General features: G+C 39.2%; 2 protein-coding genes across 2 annotated transcripts in view; one reads left to right on the top strand and one right to left on the bottom strand.

The window, feature by feature from the left end:
- The window catches only part of gas2l3 (growth arrest-specific 2 like 3), a 28,267-nt gene extending 25,145 nt beyond the window's left edge, over positions 1 to 3,122 (bottom strand). The window contains exon 1 of the mRNA XM_034075137.1: positions 3,025 to 3,122. The gene's annotated coding sequence lies outside the window, so the exon portion shown is untranslated. The remainder of the gene's footprint in view (positions 1 to 3,024) is intronic.
- Positions 3,123 to 9,868: 6,746 nt separating this feature from the next.
- arid2 (AT-rich interactive domain 2) overlaps positions 9,869 to 20,701 on the top strand; it is a 29,522-nt gene continuing 18,689 nt past the window's right edge. The window contains exons 1-3 of the mRNA XM_034112581.2: positions 9,869 to 10,412; positions 10,536 to 10,629; positions 11,524 to 11,621. Of these exons, the coding sequence (XP_033968472.1) occupies positions 10,321 to 10,412; positions 10,536 to 10,629; positions 11,524 to 11,621 (284 nt within the window). The 5' untranslated portion in view covers positions 9,869 to 10,320. The remainder of the gene's footprint in view (positions 10,413 to 10,535; positions 10,630 to 11,523; positions 11,622 to 20,701) is intronic.

Below are 20,701 nucleotides of genomic sequence, written 5' to 3'. Positions count from 1 at the left end.
TCGCGACGCGATGTTTACAGTGAGAACAGCTGTGAGGTCCTGCAGAAAGCAGAGCAGTGTGTAATGTATAATATATATCGCTCAGTATAACAGGCCTACATTACTGTCTTTATTTGCTTTAGTTTATTAGATATCTACAAACAAAGAGTCGATATTTTTCTAAAACCATTCAGTGCTTCACAATAAAATACACAACGGCTGTAGCCTGTTTTAGGAGCTGTATGTGCGTGTGTGTGTGTGTGTGTGTGTGTGTGTGTGTGTGTGTGTGTGTGGTACAGTTTGTAGGTGTGTGTGGTACAGTGTGTGCGTAGATGCAGCGGACAGACAGGTCTGTTGGTTTGGTGTCCTCTGCTTACTTTTAATACTTGTAAATACAACTTCTGGCCCGTAATTTATTTTCCTCATTGTAGCGACCAGAGGGGAGAGGGGGGGGGTATATATCCAGTCTCTGATAGTGTTACGAGTTATGAGAGTGCTCCGTTTGATTCTGAAATTGTATTTATTTATATAAATATATACACATATATGTGTGTGTGCGTGTCCGCATCTGTAGCCTGTTATTGTCTCATTATACCGCACTGTGAATGAATCAAAGTAAATATAGAAGTGGTCATGAACACATCTGTCCGTCAGACAGAGGGCTGCTGCCTCCTGTCATCATTAATGGACGTCTCTTTAAAATGACCGCTCAGAGGAGAGGAGTTCTCATTTCTCTAACCGCCTGCTGCTTCCCCTCCTCTCTCCTCGGTTCCCCTCCTCGGCTCCTCCGCTCGCATCTCCTGTGGGCGGGACTAAGTATCGAGGATAGGAGTCGAGGAGGGGAGTCGAGGAGGGGAGTTCGAGAAATGAGAAAGGGCCCAAGTCAACAGGCTGGTGTTTCTTGCAAAAAATCTTTAAGAGATGACATGAGCAGCCCTACCAGCATTTGCCATGGTGGCCTAAACATTTTTATTTGATCTTAAATTGTAGTTCAACATTTATTTCCTGTTACTTCTGGACCATGACGGTTGGCCAGCTTTCAACGTTTAACTGAGTGGAATATGTTGAATATGTTTTACCAAAATGTTGGCTATATGTTAAGGAGTTTTCAGTAGGTTGCGACAGTGCACTGCATCATATTTGATTTAATTTATTTTGGTCTAATTTATTTTTATTTATCATATTAATAATATATGTTTAGTATGGTTTTGGAAGTGCGCTCCAATATATTTGTTGATCTTGTTTATTGGTAAAATATTATTTGTTTTAAAGTTCAATAAATGGTCAATGAATAATCGTCAAAATAATCGTGATATCAATTATTGACCCAAATAATCGTGATTATGATTTTTGCCATAATCGCACAGCCCTACAAGAGACTAAGATAAAGTAATTCTGTTAAAAAGGTATTTTCTGCACGATCACACTCTTGAGTTTTGAGTATACTGTCAAGCACTTCCTACCTATATTTTCTATGTTATGTGTCTCTGGGAGGTTTTTGTATTGAATCTGGGTTTGAGGGGCATTGTATTAGGTTCCATCATCAACTTTTTTTTTTTTTTTTAATCGACTAAAAAATAAATTATCCCATCAAAAGGATACAAAAATGACCCATTAGTTTCACGTAAGATGTAAGTGATGCAAACCATGCACATACGTGGGACAAACTGTGTACCGCTTTAAAAGTATCTACACATATCCCCCAAATAACAATACCCCATTACACATGCATACAAAATAAATGAAGGGTAATCCTAGATTTCATTATCCCCATTGTGTCAACACACGCAGCATCGCAGCCCATGTGTGCCCACGTGCATGTTTAACTCATTAAGCCTGCTTTGTCTCAGTTGGTGTGTGTGAGTGCATGCGTGCGTGCGTGTGTGTGTCAGTGTGTGTATCAGTCTGAACTTCCTTCGGTAGCCCAAGCTGTGAGGCCTGATGCCAAAGATCAGGCAGATGGTGGTTATGAAGTTGGAATTGGGTTGTTGTGTTTTGTGACAGCTTTGTGTAGTATAGTATACAGTACTGCAAGAGAGTGTTTCCTTGGTGCTTGTTAGAAAACACTTCATTTTGACTCATGAGTGACTCAGACTGACTAATAACTCAGTTAATGGGGTTGTTGCCAATTTGTCTAGTGATTGTGGCTGATAACCTCAAGTGTTTTGATATCAATACCTAGCTTAGTGCAGCTTTAAGACACTTAACATTTTAAATCTGGGAGCACATTTAACTGATCACTGAAACTAATCTGAGGGTAACTCTACCTCTCAACTAACCATTATCTTCTCCATTAATTAATTGTTTCCTTTTCGGTTTTGATAAGGTCAGAAAATGTGGAAATGTTAATCAGTGATTGCCAAGTCTCAAGAATCAAGAAGTATCCACAGAAGTCTCAGAAACAGTCATAGAGGAAAAAATAAACCAGAAAATGTTCACATTTCACAATCTGTTATCAGAAAATTTACTTTTATTACTAAAACCAATAAATCCATTATCAAATGAGTGGTCAACTAGTCAATCAATCACCTCACTTTATCATCATGCAACAAACGACAGCTAATAATTACTCTTTAACTAGTTTATTCCCACCTGCCAATCTGTGTGTCTGTGTCTGCGCGTGTGCGTGTGTGTGTGTGTGTTAAGACCTGTCAATGTCAAATACCTGCCCATATGTTACAGACAGTGAAGTATGTGAAGTATGAAGTATGCATGAATGTGAGTTAGTTTAAATGTTATTGTAAGAATGGAAGCCTGTAGACATTGTTAAATATATGATTCATTACCATAGCAACCGAAAATAGACCTTAAACTAGCTAGAAATTATTGATAAAATATCATATGTCCATCCTACTTCAAACTCCTGGCAGATTTCACATATTTATGGGGTTTAAAACACACCCTGTCTGCTCCCAGTGTCCACGCGGCTCCCTCATGGATTTTTGGGGAAGAAACAGGAGGAGTTTCCTTAAAGACGAAAACTTTGTGATAAACTAAACAACAATTTATTCCCGTTCAATTGAAGTAGTAAAGTGTCAGACTTACCAGCAACAGTGATGGGTACAGAGGAGCAGACGTAAACAGTGCGTCCCTGTGTCAAAATCATATGTCAAAAATGCACAGTTGTTCTGCAGTGATCGCGACGCGAGCTACTTTTTCTACTCTCTGCTGCTGCTGCGTGTCTGAGTCTTTCGAATCAGCCAATCAGAGCGCTCCAGTGGCTGGGGGCGGGGCTACAGCCTCACCTGAGTGTCATTACACCAAATCATAAAAGTAAAATACAATATAATAATATAAATGCCCAAATAAAGTTGTGAAAGATGTATAAGTCCCAGAATAACATTGTTATAGTGAGTTTTCAATAAATAAGCACGTTTTATTGGTCACATCGTTTTTATCTTCACGGTCAACTTTTACATTTTCCCTCTTTTAATTCTGTTTTATCTTCTATTTTGACATATTTATATCGTATAATTGTTTATTTTCATTTTCTACTCTTTCTTATTTCTAATGATGTGCAAGCTTTATATATACAGTCTATGTGTGTAATACTTTGTTTTAATGCTGCTGCAAAAAAAAAGTTTTTCCAAATGTAAGATCAATAAAGTATATGTTATCTTGAGAGTTATTTCATGTCTTCTCCTCATTCCACTGTTAATAGGAATCCAACCACTTTCTACTGAAGCTCTAAAATGCTTTTTCCTACTTTTACTTTTCACCACTTAACCTGTGTAATCAGCCTATATAACCCATTAAAGCCTTTCGTTTTGTACATTAAACTGCATTTTATTTTTTTATAGGAACTGCTTATGAATATAATTGATGACAGTTCACTGCCCACTACAGAAACAATGACTACTTGTGCTTTAAGGGTTTGGATGTCAAAACAGCTGTTAATTACAATAAATTATCATCTGCCCTATATAAAATAGTACAGAAAATAAAGGTTTTATTGTTATGGCACACATTATACCACATTTAATATTCACATATGCATAAACACTCACACAAACGACTCTCTAGCTGACCACAGATGTATAAGATCAAACTGTACATTTTTTTTCAAAATCAGTAGCCTATCTTATATAACACATTAAAATGGTTCCATATTTGGTATAGTGTATTATACCCATTTCTGTGTTTTGTTCCATTCATAACATTTGTAAATTCAGTAAGTGGAAAAAGCAATAATTTACTATTAATTTATAAGAATGTTTCTTTTGATTTATTTATTTTTTATTTTCTTCTGCCATGTAAATGTATCACTATAGGTTTGTATAGATTTTAGCTGCATTGTTTGGGGATGTATAGTTGAATATTTTCAGAATTTTAGTTTTTTTAGCTTTAAAATATCATTTTAAAGGAATCCTCACTCTGATATTTGCCCTTGTTATGATTTAGTGTTTTATTATATTGTTCTAGCGTCATATGCAATTGATGATGCACATTTGAAGACTTCCAAAGAAGGCATTTTTTATAGTCACAAAGCATTTCCCTGATATAGTACCAAAACATTTGCGATAGAATCGACCAATGGACAGGATTGTTAGTTTGTAATGCATGTGCAACGTGGATGTTACAACTTCCATGGACAAGCTGAGAAGAAGGTAGTCAGTGGAAAAAAGGCAAATAAAATAAAAATAAGACTTGAAAATAAAGTGATTTTGTGTTCATTTGGTTATTTTCAGATAATATTTGAATGCAATGACATCTGAAGTCAGAAAGAAAACCTTGAAGATAAACCATAACTTGCTTAGTGAGCCCTGACCATAGTTACTGACAGAAATCTAAGGATGTGAAGATCCAGCATGCAAACATCACGCCACCATTATTTTTGAACTGGCCTATACTTTGTGTTAAAAGTGAGGAGCACATCCAGATATCTTTTCAGGGAGATTCACGGCTGTCTCGTGAGGGGGAATGAGATTCAACCGCACCCTTGCCATTGTGCAGTGAAACCATGGCAGCCTCCACTTCAAATTGTTGTCTTATAAATACTTCAGTCTTCCAGCTGCCCTGCCTGCATACATGCCAGCTGACCCTGTAACTGGATATTGTTAATGATATTGTTATGGTGTCGTCGTAAGAGAACACACACAAACAGCTAGCAATTGACAGAAACTCTGTTTTGTAATTTTCTGAATGCTAGAGTCTTGGATTACTGTGTTGGCATGTGCAAATTAAACTGGCGTGACTGAGCTCAAGGAACTGCATGTTATTCTTTTACAAACACATCTTTCAACCACAATAACCTCACTGACCCGATACCTACTGATCATAAACATTTGTCCTCGAAAATGGTCCCTTTTTATCAGGGATTTGGGGGGATTATTGATTTGAAACCAATCAAAAAATTGACAATATATGAAAACACTTTGACACCCCCCTTTTTACATCATTTTGTTATATAAATGCTCATTAATTTGAACTGTATGATGTCTCTCTGAATATATTTTGTTCAATACAATTCAACATACGTGTTATCAGTGAAGTTTTTATTTGACAAACTATTAAGGGTGTAAATCAAATAATTTAATATTTGAGTGCAGTGGACTGAAGTCGATTTTAACTTCCCAAAGCTGTTCAATTGACATGCTTTGATGCATATTGTGTACAAAAGTAACATAACAGTATCCTAACCAAATTCTTGAAACTTTGTAGTGTGGATATGAGGTTATTTTCTATGTAGCGACAGTGAAATATATATGAATATATATATATATATATATAGAATATATATTCAACAAATGACCAAATCCCTGCAGGTACCATACCATACCATACCATATAAGTGTCTTCAATAGCATGTGTGTTTATGATGTATATGGTCTGGGGATGTAAAAATGGGAGGGAAATAGACTAACAGGGTTAGAAAGTCACAAAAGTGGCTTTGAGCTCTCAAGTTTTGAACACAACTGCCACCTAGTGACCAAAACAAAACAAAACACACACACTTAGACAGCAGGACTGTCACAAGTATATATTGGTTTATTTTGATTGACTAACAAAAGCAAAACAAACATTTCAGCAACTCCAATCCCAGCTCAATTATTTATTTTTGTATTTGATTTATATAATACAATGTTATTACAAATGTGATAATATAGATTATTTGTATGTAATTCATCTATTTGGGATGAATTAAATGATTTATTTCTGTGACATTCATTCTTAATATATGTCTACTGAACTGAAAGTATTTTAAAATGTTTTGCAAATCAATAAGTTGTTTGTTTTAGTATAAACTATCATATTCTAACATGCTTTGTTGTGTTGCATTGGTCAACTGGATATGGATATGGATGGAAATGGATAACTGGATACTTGGATAACTTGTTCATATGAAAGTAAAAGTTATATATTTCAGCAAGCAGCAAAATACATAATTGTTTTGTACTATTTTATTGAAAACCATCTTGGTTGCAAATATAATTTTACTCACTTAAAAATACTAAAACAGAAATCTGGAAATTAAATTCGATAAGCGTGCCGTCCTGCATAACATCCGGCTGATCACTCACTCCCTCCCCTAATCCCCCAGCATGCATCTCGCTCCAACTGTGACAGTTTAAAATATCTCAACTGATCCCTCCAAGTACAATATGTTCCCAACAATGAGGTGAGTTAGTTCATCCCATCATTGAGACATGATGCCTGGCTGCCAGAGGATGGAGCCATTTTCCACCAAATGAGTCAACATCAGCCATTACTGGAGAGATAAACCTGAGGAAGGAGGATACAGGGAGCAGGAACGTTACATGCCCCACTGGGATCTTTTGTCTGGGTGCTTGAAGGCAGCTTGGGTTTACTGGCCCCATTTGCACCATATGCCATGAGAGACCTGGCTGTCACATCAGATGAGGACCTATGTGTGATGGCATAACTGACCGTGCAGCTTATAAGTGCACATTAATGTACTGTAAACCACTTTTTAACACACAGTTTAAATAGGTTGTTAACAAGATGTCAACACCAGTCAGCCGTACATTTACAGATATAAGGTTTAAATGTACTTATTAATGTATGACTTTTTAAAACATAAATGTTTCATGTATCATCTTTAAAGGTGAGAGCATAGAATAATTAATGTGAAAACATATCTCAATGAAATAGAATAGAATCCTTTATTGTCATTATATAGGTACAATGAGATGAGTAGAGCTACTCCTTTTTTTAAGGTGCCATCAAAAATACAAAAAACAAACAAGAGACGTACAACATTCAAGAGAAGACAACATACAAACAATAATTTGCTGGAAGTCAGCTAATCCAGCTTTACCATTCCCTATATAGGTCTACTATAATTATTGATTTCAGGGCATTCTTAAGATCTATTTCCACGGTTCCACATAAGAGTTCTGGCTGCAGTGGATTAAGGCAAACCCATGGGGAATTTGATTGAAATGTCAGCCTGTTTAAATTATGTAATATGGTGCACCAAAAGCTACATAATCCATATTATGAATATTTATCCTCAATACATAGACAACCACAAACATGGTGTAAAACTGAATAGCAGCCGCGAAATAATTAAGTAATTCCCTAGTGTACCTTACGTTACACGTAACGCAAAAATAACAGTAGGTAGGCCATCTTCTAGCAAATAATTCACTAAAAAGCAGTGTTTTGATATGCCACTTAAACTATTAGCCTACAGAAAATTCAATTCATGTAGGCTATTCCTCAACCAATAAAGCAACTGAATTCTTAATAATCATTTAGTGTAGAGGAATCAATTACACATAAGCAGTCAGAATGACATTCATTATATGACAAGCAAAACACAAACTATGTATTCACGGTTTTATACATTGTGCACTAATATCTGTAGGCTACATTTGTTTGTTCACGGTGAACTCTTCACAAATACAAAGATGGATGTCACCAGCATTAGCACGTAATTATCAATCCTATAAACTGTACAGAAGCTACAACGGTAAATATATGCATATTGACCAACAATGCAAAGTATTTTTATAGTTTTACTGATTAGCATGAAGTCACATCATTATTAAGAGCAAGGATGGCGAACACATAATAAATAAAATGCTGTAACTAGAAATGCAAGCGAAGATAACGTTAAGCACATACGGCGGCTAACCTGTTACACCAGCGTGAACGATTTAAAACATAACGTTACGTTTCAGTTTGGCAAGCATGTTGTGTTTTCAACTGCTCGGTGTCTGGTGTTACATATAGCTAATCGATGACAACTATTATGTCTGCCAGTACCGAGCGAGCTTATCTATGAGCTGCTGGCATGTGAAAGGTAACCTACTTAGCAATACCAGCAATGTTTATGCTGGACTGGAATCTGACACGCTAATGTGAGACACCGGTGCAGCTAGCGCCCAAACGAGTCACATAGCTAGCTAGAACACGGGATCTCTCACTAAATCAGGATTAACACTGAATACGAACGACTAGAAAACAATAGATACATTCTGTGTTAACGTGATGTATCAGTGGATAATTGGATTAATACAGATTGCTCATTACAGGTCCGTGGTCATGTTTGCCAAATTAGCTAGCGTATGCTATTGCTAACAAGCTAACGCACGACCGACTTGTTAGCACAGAATTCGGTTGACGGGCGGAGAGTCCAAACAGGCGTGAGGTGAACTCGGGTGTGTCGCACTTTGATAGCAAAAAATACACTATTTTGAAATCCCACAAGCAAGGACACGCACTTTTCCGCTATCTAGTGTCAATTCCTCAAAATGGGGTCTGCTAACGTACGTCTCCGCCATTTTGTGACAGGTTTTTCATTGAGCAAGGGGTACGTGTAATGGTTGAATGTAACCCCATCAAGAAGATATCCGCCTGGAACGGATCAGGAGTAATTTCCTACCATCTCGTGAGATAAAAGTCATTTTGAAGTGGCCAGCAAGGGATAGGGGCAGATCTCCACAACCATAACAAGTTTCCAGTGACAAATGACACCATGATAAAAATAAATAAAACCCAAAACACCATAGGCATAACAGTGTTTGGTGTTTTATGTGTGAACAACCAAAAACTATAAATAGATGTTTTCAAACAGATGGTGATTCATTTTGAATTGACATAATAAAATACCCTAATTGTTGTCTAAAACTCCCCAAATCAACAGGATTTAACACAAGTGGCACTGTATGTTAAACGGGATAAATAAAGCTAAAGAATAATATTGCTGATCATATTTTTTTATCAAAAGTTTACACACAGTGGTCTAAACAATTTGTCAATAAATAAAAACTATAACCACCTGTAGTGAAAACAAATACATGTAGGCCTAAATGAATATCATAAAGGTAAATAAGCCTTCAGATGTTAAATGTGAAAAAGCAGTACAAAACAACATCTCATGTTTTATCAAAGGAGCACTGATCACTTATTTTAATAAAGTAAATAAAGTATAAATATCTTAAATACAATGAGGAATACTTATTTAGAAAATAATATGTGTGCCCTTATCCTTAGTTTGTCCTAAATATTGTATTTAAAAGACTGGATCAATGGATTGTATGATTGAGATGGCCGGTTGGTGTTTTAAAAATATTGCTGTAGTATTTGTATGAAATTTGTACAGGATTACTTTTTTCCTAATGGGAATACCCTATCTTCATTTAGCTAATATCAGCGAGGAAAGATACTCACTTTTAACCAGTTGTGAATATGCTAAGGCTTGGAAAAATAGTATTGATGAAATTAAGGGTTGCCCTCTATTAAACGCCTAGTTGGGATAACAAGGGGGCTATGTTAATTAGTGGTATCCCCTCCCCCCACGGGACATTTCCAAGTACCTCCTGACCCGTTTTCCAAACAGAGGAACGAGTTGTCAGACGGTCCCCAAAAAAGAAAACAGTCTCTATTGTTCCAGCAGCCGCTGTGCTCTGGACGGTGCAGTACCGCCTCTGGCCGCAGAGGGCGCTGCCCGCATGGCAGGCCGGGCTCCGCGGCCTTCACATCTTTTTGTCTGAGAACTGGATCCCTCTGCCGCTCTACAGTGTGTGCGATAGCCGCGGAGCTGCGTCCGTAACACACTGTCAAACCACTCCAAACGAATACAACCGCGACCAAAAGCATTAATTCTACACATCCTGCCATGGCGCTACTAATCTGCCGGTAAATCGGTCGTATTTCTGACTGTTCGTTGGAAGTTAGTCCGGGGTTGAATCGGCTTGCTTTCTGTGTGCATCAGTCTTTATTAGCGAGCTGCCGCTCTTCTTGCTATCAGCTATTTCTTTAACTTTTTAAACACTCAGCTTCGCGAATGACTGAGCGCCGGCGGAGTATGGGATCCTTGGTGTCTTAAGAAGCGACTGAAGTGGGGTTTAACCGTTTTTGCATGCAAAAACAATGGCAAATTCGACGGGGAAAAATCTACTAGATCAGCGAAGGAAAGGACAGGCTTTCCTGGACGAGCTGCGGCAATTTCACCAAAGCAGAGGGTGAGATTGGGGCGTCTTTATTACCAAGAAATACAACTTTAAATTCCCCTTGCATGTGCTTGCGAGTTGAAGAAAACTGTAATTTAAACATGTATGCTTTTATTTCTTGTGTTAACCCCTCAGATCGCCGTTCAGAAAGATTCCTATCGTGGGTGGTAAAGAGCTGGATCTGAATGCTCTCTATATCAGAGTCGTATCTTTAGGAGGATTTGCTAAGGTGAGTGGGAACTAAAAGTGTATTTCTCCGCTCTGTGCTGTCGGTGCACTCCCCGGTGGACCACTCTACAACTCAGTGTGGGTTCCCCGGGACCAGGTACCCTCCACACAGACGGTAGTGGGTCGGTGTTGGCCTTGTGCTAGTTTGCCATGTATCTCTATGCAATGTGGTGGCTTGTGTTGTTGTGTGGTTTGAATTGAGAGTCCAACCGCTCGGAGTCAGAGTGTAGTCGGAGCGACTCAAAATTAGCGGGCACGTTTAACATCGATTATCGGCACGGAGCCCGGGCTGGGAAAACACCGCGGAGGACACGGCGTTTCGCCCGGGCTTTTACCGGCAGTTTGCACCCAGGGGAAGCTTCATTTCTCTTTCTCACCATAGCCATCTTTCTTCGGCTTCATGGCTGATCACAAAATGTAGGCCTCACAGGCCCATGTAGTGAATACAGTACACGGTCCCAAAACTACAACCAAATGAGACGGACCACCGCGAGCTCAGGCGTTAGTTTCTCAGGAGAGACAGTTCGCGGGAGTTAGCCTAGTTAGCTTATCACAAAAAAAAATTAAAAGTCAAGTTAGCTTGTTAGCTACAGTGCTAACTAGCCTCAACAGTAAAGATACTATCCTAAAGGGAGTTGGGCAGTTGTACTTACTGTTGTGACAAATGTAAATAGGTTTGTATAACAAGCATATTATATTACATTTTACCAAATTAACTGATGGATTAGTTTACCTTTTTATAGTATTTTTGTCCATTTTCACTAGTTTGAGAAAGTTATTGATTAATTATTCTGAGATGGCCTCATTGGGGGACCTGTAGCAGACAGATGGTTGCAGTGTGACCGCTCTTTTTCTTGATGCTTTATCTCCTAACCAACTCATTTCCTCCTCTCAGGTCTCCGATAAAAACCAATGGATTGAACTTGGAGACGAGTTTCACTTGCCAAGGAGTTGTTCCAACGCTGCATTTGCTTTAAAACAGTACTACCTTCGGTAAGTAGCATGGCCATGCAGCTCTCCTCCTCTCAGGTAGCATGTGGGAAGTGTTTACAAATGTTCAGAAGCAGTCAGCAGGATCCAGCCTCTCCGCTACTAGGAAGCAGCACAGTTACGCCATTCTCACAGGCAAAGCCACGTCTTTTCTGGGTTTATTTGTCATGGTATGTAGATGACTACACGCTTGCCTCTAACCCACATAAAAGGAAAATATGGATCTGTCTTTTATAAAAATAGAAATATCTGGCCAAATGTCTCTTCTGTGTTTTGTTAACACTGGCATTTTTTTTGAAGGACACTCTTGTTCCTAAGCCATACTCTAATGGCAGTTATTCCTATCTGAAAATGGTGTAGCCACAGGGCGTTTGGGTTGTGATACAGCAATAATGATGGAGCAGCTCTTGGTGCTGAAACGTGTGTATCATTCAGCCTCCAATTCTCAACGCTGTCAGCTGCCAGTGATAGTAGTCTGCTGGAAAGTAGCTCTCCTCAACAGCTGGCATTTGTGGTTTTGGTGTTTCTGCTTTATCTATCCTCCTCTTCTTCTACAACCAACCTCATGCAAAGATTGTTCACATCACTAGCACCTGCATGCAGGGGATTACACCTCTTGCATGGAGCCTCTCATGGATATGTTACAGCAACTGCAGGGCACCGGTTGATATCACAAGTAGTGGCAAATTATCTGTACCAAGTTGGCTTTTGATGGGAGTTATTGCGTAGGTAGCTGTGTTCACATGTGAGACTTGTTGCTCCTCAAAAGTTCACAGATGCGCATCAGTGTTTGCTGCAGGGGCAAAATACTTCATGCACATGTAGGCATGTTGTGTAGCTGAACTTGATCTAAGCCTTTTGGAGTGCCATAATGGGGACAACCTACTATTTATCTGCCACTAATTTAGTGTTAATGCTGGAATACTTTATACATTATTTTATATTTTCTCTAAAGTAGGAGATTGTGTTATTTGATGTGATGTTCTGCTCGGAAGCGCACATGGTTGTTAGTCTTTTCTTGCAGTGGAAGTTGCTATGGTGCAAGCATGTTGAGCTATTGTGATCTGAATTATTTGTGAACTAATATTCAATGGCCCAGACATATATATTTTTTAAATGGGCATACTTTTCAGTGTGCCTTAAGTAACTTTCACAGCAAGTAAACTGACGGCCTGATATGTACACGGATAGGCCAACACATGTGTTTGGTTCAGGAAGTAGTGTATACATACCTTATACTGCACCTCCCCCCCCAAGAAATGTCCACCTTTTTAAAACTCTGCTTAGCTAAGTAAGATTGACCAACGTTGCCCTTGTGTTGCAGCGGCGCCCGGAGCTACTTTGTGGAGTTTATCTTAGACAGTTCAGTGTGGAGGATGTCAGAGGCAGCAGGCGCTGGACCTTTCTTGATAATAGACTGAAACGCTCCTCGCCTCCTCATGCTGCTTTCTTCTGAAAGAGTACCATATCGAGCTCCATTTTTTTTTTTGTGCATGTTCATTTAGCCTTTATACAGGAAGGTCAAAGGTTATATACCGTGACATGGTGGATATGTGTTTAGTGGAGCTGTTTCAGATTCAGAGCACGCAAGCATGGCTGTTTGTTTATCATGTGTTAATCTTCATTATCCAGTTAAATGACCATCTGTAATTGTTATGAGGTGTGTGCATTTTTTTAGGCTTTGTACATACAATCGGGATCATTTACATGTGTGAGGATTTGATATATTTAAAGCAGTATTGCTAATGTTTAATGAGATTGTAATTTGTCTGTTTTGGTAACAAGCTGCACTTTCAGTTGACAGCTGTAGCGCTGATCCTGATTTTCTTACCCGAGTACATTCAAATAAATGATCAGCTATAGTACAGACCTAGGACTTGTGTGATACAGGCAGTCTGTCTGTTGAACACGTTTCCAGTCTGAATGAATTGGACGATCAGGATGTGGCTCTCTCCGGTCAGCACTTCCCACTCAGAGCAGAGTAATGAGCAGCACTGAAGTAACGTGCCAGCCCCTGCTGGTGCTGTCTATTTCATATCTGAATGTCACTCCTTAATAAGTGTGCGTTGCTTGCCAGAAGCATTTTTTGGTTCATTTGTAATGCGTTGAAGGGCTGCTTGAACTTCAGTCCTACCAATGGCACTGATTGCATTTCAACTTCTGTAGAGGAAGGGTTCACACTCTGGATCAAAGTGTTGGCATCACACCGCACTGACGCACTAAAGGCATACATTAATACATTGCTGTTTCTGGCTCACTTCATTAGCAAGATTGAATTGAAAAATATAAATTTAAATGAGAGGTGTGAAAGTTAGGGGATGCTGAAATAAGTGTTAAATGCAGGAGTAAACGTCGCAAAAATGCTTAATAGTTTGAAGATTTGGGGAATATTTTTTTAAAGGTTTTTTGAGCGTGACATAGCACCCAAGTTATCTTTTAATAGTTTCTGTTTAATGTTCACAAACTGACCTGTTGACCCCTGATGTTTTCATGGAGAACTCTTTACATTTCCATGATTTGACAAACATTTCTCAGCTGTGTAATTTGTACTGTCAGTGGTTTGGTTTAAAGTTACAACTGGCTGCTTCCAGTCCGCTGTGGCTGCACTGATTTGGATTATTCTCAGTGAATACTTTTTCCCATCTTAATGACTTTCCTCTTCAATAAGTACTTTTATATAATTTGGGAATGTTTGTACTAAGCTCTCAACCCTCATGGTCAGGGCACAACATGTTACCAGCTGACTGCTGTTAATGTGTGCAAGTGGCGAGTACCTAAGCGTCATTCAGCAGTACAAAAAAAAAGTTCTCTTTTTTAGTTGTGTGTTTTAATTGGAGCATTGACATGGCATTTTGCCGGTGAACAGAAAACGAACTTACACCTTGCTTGTGCAGCTACAGAGTTTGGATTTCCAGTAAAACAACATGCAGTTCTTTCAGATGGTGCGAAATGATCTAATACCGTCATATTAATAATGCAACAATATTGTATGGTTGACTACTGGTGCTTTCACAACAAGTAAACACAATCTGATCTTCTGTAAATAATGAGGATATAATCAGTTTTTAGACCTTAAATTATGAAAACAAAAGAATTGCACCACATGCATACTAGGGATGCTCCGATCGATCGGCCACCGATCGAGTTTGGCCGATACTCACTCTCTACCGATCGATCGGTGCTCTCTAAACATGCCGATCGCATGATGTAAAATACATGACACTTTTTCGTTTTTTCTCATACTGATATTCTGAACAATCTGTGCTGTTGTATTAGCTGTAAAGTGTCTCTACTGTAGGCTATTTTTATTATATGTACAGCACTTTGGCTCGACCAAAAATCGTCTATAAATGTGCTATATAAATAAAACTTGATTTGATTTTCTCTGTGTGCGGCAAAACAAGCTCGCCAAAATGGCTTCACCGGTCTGGCATTATTTTAAGGTGTCCGAAAAAGACAGTAATATAGCGGTATGCAACGTGTGTGAAGCAGAAATCCTGCAGCTCCGCCCGCCGGACCTGTAAGCGGAGCGAAACACACAAGAGTTAGACCTAACACACTTAGCTATTTTATCTACCTCTGGAACAAGCTAAACTAGTTATAAATATATTTATTCTTCACTGTCGGGTCACTCATTACAGGATCAGTGAGCTGCATGAGATACTGACAGGCTGATTTCGGCGATCAGAGCATCCCCAATGCATACTAACTTTGGAAGAGTTTAGCAATCGTGATTTGGGGGAATTTGCCTGATTTCAATCACAGCTTTTAATATGTGTTGGCATGCTCTCCACCACTCTGTCACAATGCTGCTGGCTGAATTTATGCCACTCCTGGAGCAAAAACTCATGCAGCTCGGCTTTGTTTGATGGCTTGTGACCAGGCTTTGTTGATTTTGACCAGTATTTTCATTTGAAATCTGGGGGAAATGTTCTCAATAGTTTATAGAATAAATCCAAGATGTTAACTTTACTCCAAATAGTGGTGAAACCGCAGAAACTGAAATACTTGCTGGGGGTTCTTATTTTTTCTGGAGCAAGGAAAATATATAATTTAACTTGCTGTAAAGTATCAAATTGGTGGAAAATATGTTGATCTACATTTGTGGTGAAAAAGGATGGTCCCCCATGGTGGATTAACCATTAAGCAGAGAAGAAGCTTACTACAGTTGGCCAGTCTACAGGTTATGCAGTATTCAATAGTTAATGTATCAGGCAGTATGCCAGTAATACTGATTGAGTAAATAGTATTCCCTTTCTTCAGTCTGTGACTTGTTCTCCATAGCTGCAGCACACTGAACACAGACCCCAAGTCAGGTGACAGATACTGGCTCTACCTCTGTCTGCCCTCTCCTCTGCATCCCCATTGCATTGGGAGGAAAGCAGACCCTGGAGGCACTGACAGCGAGAAACCGCAGACTTAATTCTCCCTCAAAATGACTTTTATCTTTTAAAGAAGTTTGAAAACATGGGTTCAAATGTGTAGAAAGTGGCTCTGTGAGAACCTGTCATGTCATACGGCATTCACTGTGAGAAATCCCATTATTTAAACATTTCCAAGCTGATCTTTGATTTGATGTGTCCAGCAGCCGTGTTCCATTACATATCTGATTCATCATTGAGATGCAAAAGGAGAGTACAGATCAGGTTTCTTCTATTAACCCCTTGCAAGTTAGTCTTTTAACTCTGCTGCAAATGACAGTGTCAAATGTGAAGATGGAAAAAAATAACGGTCTTTAAATGTAACCTCTTTCGGCTGAATCAACCGCCCCAAGTTGCACATGATACTTCCCACACAGCAAAATTATTACGCCACAGTTCCGTCTGTCTGTGGTGAAGAGCAGGTGCAATCAGGTTATCAAGTTTACTAATTTTAGTCGATGCTTTTGATATTAAACTTCTGCTGACAGTTGCCCATGATTCATTCGTTAAATTTAAAGAGATGACTGTTTCTAAAAACAAAGAACAACAGTAAACGGTGGCCCAGCCTTGCACCACAGACACATTATACTACCTTTGTCTGCTCGTCGGGTGTACATTTCAACACATGGTTAGGAGATTGCTCTCTCTGGTCCTTCACGGCTTCCTTTGCATGTCGGTACACTCTCCCATTGCTCTGAAACATCTGGATGTAGTGGCCTTTGATCTGTCTTGCATTGGACGTGTTTGTATTCCTCCACCTTATTGCAGCTGCTGCTCAGAGCTAGGAGATGCTCCGGTTAACGCTGTGTGGGTCAGGCGGCTTTTTCTGCCTTTTAGCAAAGCATAAGAAGAGATTTTCTAACAAAATAATAGCGATAGTGCAAACTCACAATCACAGGCACCATCTGAAGGCTCTTGAGACTCAGTGTTTTGTCCTGTCTCTAATTGAACCTGCCCTCCAGCAGTGTTCGCCTCGGCTGATAGTCTTATCTCCTTCTCTGTTTCCTTGCTAACTAGCACATGGACAGATCTTCCTTGTACTTGACAGTGGAGAATCTGGCTTTACTATTTCCTTAGATGGATGATGTGGTTAAAATGCTCAATATGGGTAGGCTACAACTCTTTAGAAGAAATGGAATCACTTTATTTGCTATTGCTTGTTTTGTTTACTTCATCTCAACTAATGGGAACCAGTGTTTTGCCAGAAGCAGTTCAGAAGTACGTCTGCTAACGTTTTGGAGAAAACCTGGAAAACTGTTTCAGAAACGAAAATACACTTTTTGTGAAAGTCCTGCAAAAACAAAACATCCTATTAAGTGATTGATGTAACTCTAGCTTGCAATAATACCTCTTAATGTGAAATCCAATAATAAACAGCAGTAGCAAATGGGAGGGATCCTCCTTTTTAATGTTGTCTGTTAAAGGTGGGGTATGTAATTTATTTCAGAAACACTTTTTGTTATATTCGATGGAATGCTCTTAACATCCCGATGGCAATGAATATATTAAATGCTTTGACAAATACATAAAAAATGTAATCTGTGGAAGCCGTAGCGCTGTAAAAAGCACAACCAATCATCTGAGCCGGCCCGGCTCAAGTAACTGGATGGCCTACCTGCCTGTCAGCCTTCCATCTGTGCACAAACTTATCTCGTGCCCTCATTGGTCATGTGCGCGTTCGTGTGTGTTGGAGGAGGGGCTCTGTAAGGAAGTGGCAGATTTTTTCCGGCTGTGTATTTTCAAATTCTAGCGCACTCGAGCTGGTTTTTCCAAAATTACCTACCCCACCTTTAAGTATTTATTTCAAAAGAGTGACAGGATTGGAGAAAAGAAGATGGGTTCACTGACCCTTTGTCTAGAATTTCATTTGTATTTGTTCCGCTCTTGGTACGCAAAACCCAATGTACAATAATTGCCAATGAAACATGTCTCTACAAACACACCATTGAGCGAAAAGGAGCAGGGAGAATACAAAAATCTTATATGACCTGCCCCTTTCTAAAAAAAAAACTAAATAAATAGAAATAGATGGTCTGCCCTTCATCATAATTTGTTTTCTTTTCACAGCCAAACATAACAGTATCTTAGGATACTAAGAGAAACACAAAAAATTAGTGGTGCACGATAATTATCGGTCCGATATTAGGAATTATGACGTCATCCCGATAAACCCGATAAAAATAGCCCCGATAATATTCAATATATTTTTTGGGTAAAAAAGAAAAGAAAAAAATACTGCGGTGTGGGTGGATTGGGATGAGGGGCGCTTGTTTTTCCCTCGGCTCCTTCCGTTTTGCCAGTACTGTGGTATTAGAGGGACGTTTTTCGCAAATCCAGCGCTCCCTTCTCATGCCTGGCTGTGACGTAAATGGTGTGCGGCCGTGAAGCCAGGACAGTAAACAAACATGTCGTCGGTAGTATGGGACTATTTCAAAGTTTCAGAGTTAGATAGTTCGCTTGCTATTTGTATTAACAAATGCAATGCAGAAGTTCCACGAGGAGGGAAAAAGGCAACAAAAAAGGCAACTACTTCCAACCTGAATAGTCACCTGAAACATCGCCATCGCAACGATGGTGTGTTAAAAGCGTACGAAGACGCCTGCGCTACTAAACTAGCGGCGAATCCAAAGCCAGCTGCAATGGCACCGGGGCTTTTACCTATCGACGAGGCTTTTGAAAAAGGCAAGCAGTTTGCCAGAGACGACCCCAGGGCTAAAACGATCTCTAACTTCATCATAGAAATGATGGCGCTTGACGACCAGCCCTTCTCCCTCGTCGAAGATAAAGGATTCAGTCGGCTAGTTCATCATTTAACCAGGTGTGCAAAAACTACAGGTACATTTAATATATATATATATATATATATATATATATATATTATAATCGGTTATCGGTTTACGGTCTTGAGAAGCAGGAAGTTATCGGTATCGGTGTCGGTCTCAAAAAACCAATATCGTGCATCCCTACAAAAAATACTTGACGGTTAATGGAAAGAAACAAAACAACAACACCAAAACATCACATGTATAAGGAAAAGTGCAACACCCTCACCTGAGTCCTACTGGAGAAGAAGGTGGACAGCGGCGCATTATAATAATAACAATGGGACCTGCAAATAAAGAACAGACATCACATCAAAGACATCAAAAATATTTAGCAATGCAGGACCAGAGTACATGGACTTATTCACATTCTGCTTCATATAGTCCCATCTTTCTTAATTTATACAATTTCTTTAACTGAAAAATACATATACAATTCTTTAGATCCTTGTGTTGAGAATTCCACAATTGTACACCAACCACCGAAATACACATCTGCTTAAGAGTAGTCCTTGCATAAGGATGTGGTCTTCCTTGTCTGATACAAAAACAAACAACTGTTGTAAATATACTGGTAACATTCTGCTTTTTGCCCTGTGCATTACTCATAATGTCTGCAGCTCAGCTATGTCTGAGTTTCAAGAGTCCTGACTTAAAAAACAGTCTGTTGGTGTGTTCTCTTGAGTCAGCGTTATGTATTATTCTTACTGCCCTTTTCTGTAATATTGACAATGGCTTTATGTTGCTCATATACATATATATTAGAGATGTTAAGATTCACCGATTCGCATCGGTTCACTGGCATACACGTTCAAGATGCGAGTGCACCGGTTGAAAAAGTGCACATCGGCTAAAGTTTGGGTTGAACCGGATTGAACTCGTGATGCATCGATTGCGTGGCGTCTTTGCATCGGTAAAAAACCGATTCAAAATCCCCTCATCTTGTCAACGCTCAGCAGAGACGATCTTTGATACTTGCTTCGCCACTACGGAGGCCGAGAGTCTCAGTTATCAACACACACGGAAGTTGAGGAGAAAGAGAAACACAGCGCACCGAAAAATACCTACAAATCAAACGTTTGGCAACACTTCGGATTGTTCAAGAAAGACTGTGTAATAGTCCTTTATGCTATATAGTTGACCGCAGGTCATGGAGAGTAATAAGGTATCCGTAGACCTTTGTATGAGGTATCTTTATTACTTAACATACACACAGTATCACTCCGCAGCCGCACCTCATCAGTAATGTCCTGATGGTATATGTGCGCGGCACTATATACTACAGACGGTCAACTTGAAAAATCGCTCTCAAATTGTTAACGATGCCGAGCCGCTTTAAAGTACACAAGTAGTACGAGGAACTTAGCGACGCACATAAAGAGGCGACATGGGGTCTGCGGCTGAAAAGAGAAACCTGAAAGTTAGTGAGGTGTTCTGTCAGAGAGAGTGGTGTTTAGTTTAATAATTTAAATGTCTTCCTTACTGTAAGCAGTTATGAAATACCTGTTTGTGAAAGGTTATTTGTATTCTTTATTGTTCCTATAGAACCCACTGCTTTCTGCTCACTGGTGAGTTAGCCTCTGGATGAGTGTTAAGCACATCAGGCTGGCAGCTGGATGGGCATTGCACTATGGTAGCTATTATTTGCACATTGTTAATCATGAGCAATGCATCCTTACATTGTTGAACTGTGAGGTGTTATACAATTGTACTGTAGCCTACTCTGGAGAGCTTTTAAAGGTAAAAAAATAAACGGCATGATGGGATGTGCAGTACCAAATATGTAAAGCACTTTTTTGTTAATGTATGATTTGCTGCATTTAAGGAATAAAACAAAAAT

Source organism: Pseudochaenichthys georgianus, chromosome 23, assembly GCF_902827115.2.
Source record: "Pseudochaenichthys georgianus chromosome 23, fPseGeo1.2, whole genome shotgun sequence".
In the NCBI taxonomy this organism is placed as follows: Eukaryota; Metazoa; Chordata; class Actinopteri; order Perciformes; family Channichthyidae; genus Pseudochaenichthys; species Pseudochaenichthys georgianus.
This window is presented reverse-complemented; position numbering and strand designations above follow the sequence as displayed.